This window comes from Salvelinus sp. IW2-2015, linkage group LG35 (assembly GCF_002910315.2).
Source record: "Salvelinus sp. IW2-2015 linkage group LG35, ASM291031v2, whole genome shotgun sequence".
Lineage (NCBI taxonomy): Eukaryota > Metazoa > Chordata > Actinopteri > Salmoniformes > Salmonidae > Salvelinus > Salvelinus sp. IW2-2015.
The window spans coordinates 12702295-12709855 of NC_036874.1; the positions used below are offsets into that span (position 1 = coordinate 12702295).

At 41.7% G+C, this 7561-nt stretch overlaps 1 protein-coding gene across 1 annotated transcript in view; it reads left to right on the forward strand.

Moving 5' to 3' along the window:
- Positions 1-7561, forward strand: part of LOC111959151 (myomesin-3-like) — a 78935-nt gene that overhangs the window by 43392 nt on the left and 27982 nt on the right. The window contains 2 exon segments of the mRNA XM_023980624.2: positions 1318-1358; positions 6201-6341. Of these exon segments, the coding sequence (XP_023836392.2) occupies positions 1318-1358; positions 6201-6341 (182 nt within the window).

Sequence of the window (7561 nt, forward strand, 5' to 3'; positions counted from 1 at the left end):
TTGATGTTGTATGTCTTGTTTCTTTTTCTCTTTTGTTTGTGTTGATGTGATTGAACTGTGTGTGTGGATTGTTTTTTGAGTATGTGTGGATGTGTTTTTTTTGTGTCTTTTAATTTTTGTATTTTTTGTGTTTGTTTTTTTGTGATTTGTTTTGGTGTTGATGAATGATTGTGTGTTTGTTTGAATTTGGATGTTTTTTTTTGTTTTCTTTTTTGATCTGTTTTTAGCTTTTTGTTTTGTTGTTGTTGTTGCTTGGTTATTTTTTGTGTTTTCTTTGTGTTTTTTTTGTTGGCTTTGTTGTTTTTTTATGTTTGTTGTGGTTTTTTGTGTTGTTTTTTTTTATTTTTTTGTTTTTGCGTTTGCTATTTTGTTGAAATAAATAAAGTAAAAAAAAAAAAATACATATGAAATTATTTTGGTTACCTTCTGATTTCCAGCGAGTTGAGGCCAAACTTCTGCTCTCAGACTGTAGTTCAGGCCTGGCCATAATCAGCAGAGGTACCCCATTATTATACTGGGAATGGAGCGAGTTAATAACAGTCCAATGACTAAACAAAACTTAACATAAACTAACAAAAATCCCAATTAAAATGTAAACATGACCACTGTTAAGCAATGTTCCTGCCCGTTGATAATTATGCTAATCTATGAACAGTTAATATGACTCCTTTAGCATATAGATGCTTTTGATCTCCCATTCTTCTTGACTCCAAGTAAACTGCCTGTTACTCAGGCCCAGAAGCTAGGATATGCATATAATTGGAAGCATTGGATAGAAAACACTGAAGTTTCTAAAAGTGTTAAAATAATGTCTGTAAGTATAACAGAACTGATATGGCAGGCAAAAACCCGAGGAGAATCCATCCGGAAATTTTATTTTTTGAGCTCACCACCCATTGAAATGCTTGTCTATGGGATCTAAGGAAATCCTCCCAGATTGCAGTTCCTATGGCTTCCACTAGATGTCAACAGTCTTTAGAAAGGGTTTCAGGCTTGTTTTTTGAAAAATGAATTAGTAGTTGTAGTTTTTCAAGGTGGCTCTCATTTTGACTGTAGTCTTTGGCGCGCGTGGATGAGGGCGTGCACCTCGTTATTTATCTCCGGTATTGAACATACTACATTCTGTCTTAAATTGTATCGTTTATTTACATATTAGGGTACCTGAGGATTGATTAGAAATGTTGTTTGACTAGTTTGGACGAAGTTTATTGGTAACTTTTGGGATTCCTTTGTACTGAATCAAACGCACCAACTAAACTGACTTTTTTGGGATATAAAGAAGGACTTTATCGAACAAAATAACCATTTGTTGTGTAGCTGGGACCCTTGGGATTGCAAACAGAGGAAGACCTTCAAAGGTGAGTGATTTATTTTGTCGCTATTTCTGACTTTTGTGACGCCTCTGCTGGTTTGGAAAATGTTCTTAATGCTTTTGTATGCGGGGCGCTGTCCTCAGATAATTGCATGTTATGCTTTCACCGTAAAGCCTTTTTGAAATCTGACAAAGCGACTGGATTAATAAGAAGTTAAGCTTTTAAATGATGTATGACACTTGTATTTTCATGAATGTTTAATATTATGATTTTTGTATTTTGAATTTCGCGCTCTGCAATTTCACCGGATGTTGCCGAGATGGGACGCTAGCGTCCCACCTAGCCCAAAGAGGTTTTAACTAACCAAAAACCTACGGTGTCTGCAGTCTACCGCCCACATTAACAGAACTTTGGACCATTCGCTACACCACCACAACAACTCTGTTGACAGAAGAGATGTTAATAATATTACAAGAGTAATTCATTAATTCAACTATGAATATTTCCCCCAAGCTTCTTAATGGCCTAGAAACAGTGTGAGGGTGCCCTGACAATACCGGGACACTCCTTCTCCTAGATCAATTAAATGGTGAAGGGGGGGCCAAGCTCTCCTATTCACCTATCATCCATATTTCACATGCTCACATTCTCCTTCGATTGTTTAAAATAGGTTAAAGGGAATATTAGTTGTGACGTGTATGAAAGTGGCTTTGCCAGGATTGATTTGTCTCTCTTTCTCTCTCCTTTCCCTCTAACTCTCTGCACTCTCCCCACCCCGCTCTCTCTCCTCCTTGTCCCCCCACTCCACGATTCAGCATATCAAGGAGCCGAGGCCTCAATCGAGCAATCCTGGACCCCAAGTAAGTTTCATGCGGTGTCTAATGAAAAATGTCCTTTTTAATTTCTCTGCCGCCTTTTGAAGTTCACTCTCTTCTCCTCCGCTAAGACTGAGCCTTTGAAGACACTGACAACTCTGAGGCTCTGCTGCATGTACTCTGACATGGTTTGGCTGACTGGATGCAAGGATGGATTGGATGGCAAAGGGGTGCTTATGGTTCATCGGAGTGTGTGTTGAGGGAGTCTGTGTCGGGGGCGTGTGTGTGTGTGTATGTGCACATGTGTGCGCCTGTATATAAAGGAGGTGATTGGGAGGGGCAGGTGAATGAATCACTGCCATTTCAGCGCCAGTCAGAGTCATGCATATTTCAGCACAGAGAGAGAGTGTGCGATTTGTACACATTTGCCGGCAGCTTAGGAGCCCTATACATATAGGCTATGTCGCTCTCCCACCCAGATACTGAGCTAGTAGAGAGGCTGGTTGCACCCACAGGGAAGCCATGCAGAATAGTGATTAGACACTGACTATAACCAACAGATTATTTATCTAGATTGTTTAGCACTGCTGTGTTGCCTTAGTAAATGACTTGCTCTTCCTAGATTGTGTCAGCATCACACACAACTGGATCAAACTGTTATTGACAAAAACAAACTCACTGTGTCACACATTGTTTAAAGTGGTGTGCAAGTCACAATCAATGGACTCAGAGAGTGGTGTCCTCTGCACGTTTGAAATGAAATCGCAATCATTCTGAACGAAGCTTTATCAGCATGTAATGCCATTCATACACACTTGCTGAGGAGAAAATGGGATTTGAATTGCAGAATGACATTAGCGTGGTGCTGAGACTTCATTATGCCATGTGGAGCAGGGAGACAGATACTATTATCCAATGTGGATTACTCCCCCGAAAAAAGGGCAACCCCAGCACATTTATCATAATCATGACGGGGACATGCAGGGAATGACTGAAACAGAGAAAAAGTTGGGGAGAGATGGGGAGTTATTCAATTGATGTGCATCCGAATGATTGCCCTGGTCTGTTATTTAGACAAAGATCATCATGGAAACATGTCTGCGACCTTTCAGATCTGTTGGTGGGAATGGGATCTGACAAGGCCTGGTAGTTTTCAGTTTTATCTCACAATTAGGCTAGACCCTGTTTTGTAGATGGAAAAGGGGAGCTCCGAAAAGGAAGAGTTTCATGTTCGTCAATTAGCTTTTATTGTTTAAATACATTATGAAATAGATTGGTGTGTTTTTTTCACTATTTAGTCATGGCATGGGGTTGTTCAGTGACAGACATGTATTTGTTTAACATCTATCACTTGATTGTTTTGTTTCAAAGAGACAAATAATCATGTTTTTTTGCTAAATGCTATATATCCGCCTCACTCTCAGAGAAATAAGTAGTACTGATAGGTTTTACACAGTCAAATGTAACAAATAACTAAATTGCTTATAAATAACTGTATACATGGTACATACAATATTCAAAACATGTTTTTTTTAATTTATTATTCACTACAGTAATATGAGATCTGTTTGTAAAACATTTACATTTGACATTTTAGTCATTTAGTATATGCTCTTATCCAGAGTGACTCCAGAGTAATTGCATTCATCTTAAGACAGCTAGGAGAGACAACCACATATCACAGTCAAATATACAGGATACAAACATTCCATTCCAGCTAAATAATTTATATATGGCGTTTTGCGAAAACACATTTTCATACACATCTCAAATCTGAGAAGAGTAATAACATTTTACACACATACGAAGGTACCCATAAGCAATCATTTATGATGAAAAAACAAAAATGTGAAACATTTGTGGATATAGCATTTTGGATATTAACTCTTCATACAGTGCATTCGGAAAGTATTCAGACCCCTTGACTTTTTCCACATTTTATTTTGTTACAGCCTTATTCTAAAATGGATGAAATAATTTTTTTCTTTTCAGAAATCTACACACAATACCCCATAATGACAAGGCAAAAAATAATATATATATTTTACATTTACATAAGTATTCAGACCCTTTAATCAGAACTTTGCTGAAGCACCTTTGACAGCGATTACAGCCTTGAGTCTTGCTACAAGCTTGGCATACATTCTTCTCTTCAGATCCTCTGAACCTCTGTCAGGTTGCATGGGGGGCGTCACTCCACAGCTACTTTAGGGTCTCTCCAGAGATGTTCGATCGGGTTCAAGTCCTGGCTCTGGCTGGGCCACTCAAGGACATTCAGAGACTTGTCCCATAGCCACTCCTGCGTTGGCTTGGCTGTGTGCTTAGGGTCATTGTCATGTTGGAAGGTCAACCTTCGCCCCAGTCTGAGGTCCTGAGTGGTCTGGAGCAGGTTTTCATCAAGGATCTCTCTGTACTTTGCTCCATTTATCTTTGTCTCGATCCTGACTAGTTTCCCAGTCCCTGCCACTGAAAAATATCCCCACAGCATGATGCTGCCACCACCATGCTTCACCGTAGGGATGGTTCCAGGTTTTCTCCAGATATCACACTTGGCATTCAGGCCAAAGAGTTCAGTCTTGGTTTCATCAGACCAGAGAATCTGGTTTCTCATGGTCTGAGAGTCTTTAGGTGGCTGTTGGCAAACTCCGAGCAGGCTGTCATGTACATTTTACTGAGGAGTGGCTTCCATCTGGCCACTCTACCATAAAGGCCTGATTAGTGGAGTGCTGCAGAGATGGTTGTCCTTCTGGAAGGTTCTCCCATTTCCACAGAGGAACTCCAGAGCTCTGTCAGAGTGACCATCGCATTCTTGGTCATCTCCCTGACCAAGGCCCTTCTCCGCCGATTGCTCAGTTTGGCCGGGTGGCCAGCACTAGGAAAAGTATTGGTGGTTCCAAACTTCTTCCATTTAAGAATGATGGAGGCAGCTGTGTTCTTGGGGACTTTCAATGCTGCAGAAACTTTTTGGTAGCCTTCCCCAGATCTGTGCCTCGACACAATCATGTCTCGGAGCTCTACGGACAATTCTTTCAACCTCATGGCTTGGTTTTTGCTCTGACATGCACTGTCAACTGTGGGACTTTATATGAACAGGTGTATGCCTTTCCAAATCATGTCTACATTGAATTTACCATGGGTGGACTCCAGTCAAGTTGTAGAAACATTTCAAGGATGATCAATGGAAACAGGATGCACCTGAGTCTCATAGCCAAGGGTCTGAATACTTATGCTAATAAAGTATTTTTTTATCTTTTTTTTTCATTTTTTCTAAAAAACTGTTTTCATTATTGGGTATTGTGTGTAGATTGATGAGGAAAACAATGAATTTAATCAATTTTAGAATACGGCTGTAACATCACAAAATGTGGAAAAGGTCAAGGGGTCTGAAAACTTTCCCAAGGCGCTGTATAATGTCTCAGGAATAATGTACCTTTTCAGAAACTGTCAAAAGCTTCTCTCAATCGCATTTCTCTCAATAATCCTATGTTCATCCCCTTGTGAGGACGGCCTTTTCAGGAAAAGGGTGCATGCGTGCAAGAGAGGGAGTAAGTGTGTGTGTGTGTGTGTGTTTGTGTGTGTCCTTCGTGCTTGTGTGCGTGCGTGCATGCATTCCTGAAGATGATCCCCCCTTCCGTTACTAGTACATGCCAGTTGGCGTATCTGGGCCTTCGTCCAGTTAATTAAGGTCCTCTTTGCATTGGGCGTTTTCACTCTGCTGCCACAAGTGAGAGAATCTGAGGGAGACCAAGGCTTCTTACTAATTGCTTGCCAAGAATAATGGGATGTGTTATCCCATTATTCTCTAGTGTCCTCCATAGTACGCAGATGGCAAACCTCAACTTCATCTGACATAACGTCATCGGGAGGCTGGAGATGGTGGGAAATTAGTTCTCATCTCGGTGGATTATTTCCCATCTATATGTTCGTTCTTGCCTGTCGGTTATTTCTCTTCTTCTTTTGCCTTCCCCTCCTCTTCTTCACCCAACGTTCCCACCTACACCTCCTCCTTTTCCCTCTTCCTTATCGTCGTACTGTTCCTCCTTCCCCCACCCCTCCTCCTCTTCCTCTGTAGTTGCAATGCTAGAGCGGGAGGCTCTATTTGAGTTCAGCTTCCCTCCGACCTGGGTGAAAGAGGGGGAGAATCTGACCCTGCAGTGTGGCTTCTCCTCAGCCCTGCTGCCCTTCCAACAGGACGTGGCCTGGTTCAGAGATGGTGAGTGGAAGTGGCTATTAGCTTGGTCCCAGATCTGTTTGTGTGGTCTTGTCAACTCCTATCGACAATGACTATAGGAGTTGGCAAGATAGTACAAACAGATCTTAGACCAGGCTAGTATGAATCCTTTCCAAATATCAACTAGTATTGGAATTGTTGGCTGTATCGTCTGAACTGTATACAAGCCATACTTTATACACTGAGTGTATAAAACATTAGGAACACCTTCCTTAAATTGAGTTGCACACCCATTCGCCCTCAGAACAGCCTCAATTCATTGGGGCATGGACTTTACAAGCTGTCGAAAGCGTTCCACAGGGATGCTGGCCCATGTTGACTCAAATGCTTCCCACAGTTGTGTCAAGATGGCTGAATGTCCTTTGGGTGGTGGACCATTCTTGATACACATGGGAAACTGTTTGATCGTGAAAAACCCAGCAGCGTTGCAGTTCTTGACACACTCAAATCAATGTGCCTGGCACCTACTACCATACCCCGTTCAAAGGCACTTAAATCTTTTGTCTTGACCATTCACTATCTGAATGGCAAACATACACAATCCATGTTTCAATTGTCTCAAGGCTTAAAAATAATTATTTAACCTGTCTCCTGCCCTTCATCTACACTGATTGAAGTGGATTTAGCAAGTGACATGAATTGAGGATCATAGCTTTCACCTGGATTTACCTTAGTCTGTTCCTAATGTTTTGTACACTCAGGAGAAAATTCAGGTGAATCGCCAAAAGCCTTCCCACTGGGCACAGACGTCAAATCAACATCTATTCCATGTTCGTTCAACAGAAATGACGTGGAAACAACATTGATTCAACCAATGTGTGCCCAGTGGGCTGTTTTTTGTTGCCTCAGCTTCTTTGTATTATTCTGATGTACATCACTTGCTAGAGGGAGCTGGGCCCAAGAAACCTGGTATAAATGAAGTGGGACCCGCACACAGGAATGCCACCTCCCTTCCACAGGAGTCCACCTGCGCCAGTCCAGCAGGGTGGAGCTTCAGCCCTTCTCCGCCGATTGCTCAGTTTGGCCGGGTGGCCAGCACTAGGAAAAGTATTGGTGGTTCCAAACTTCTTCCATTTAAGAATGATGGAGGCAGCTGTGTTCTTGGGACTTTCAATGCTGCAGAAACCTTTTGGTAGCCTTCCCAGATCTGTGCCTCGACACAATCATGTCTTTGAACGGGGTATGGTAGTAGGTGCCAGGGC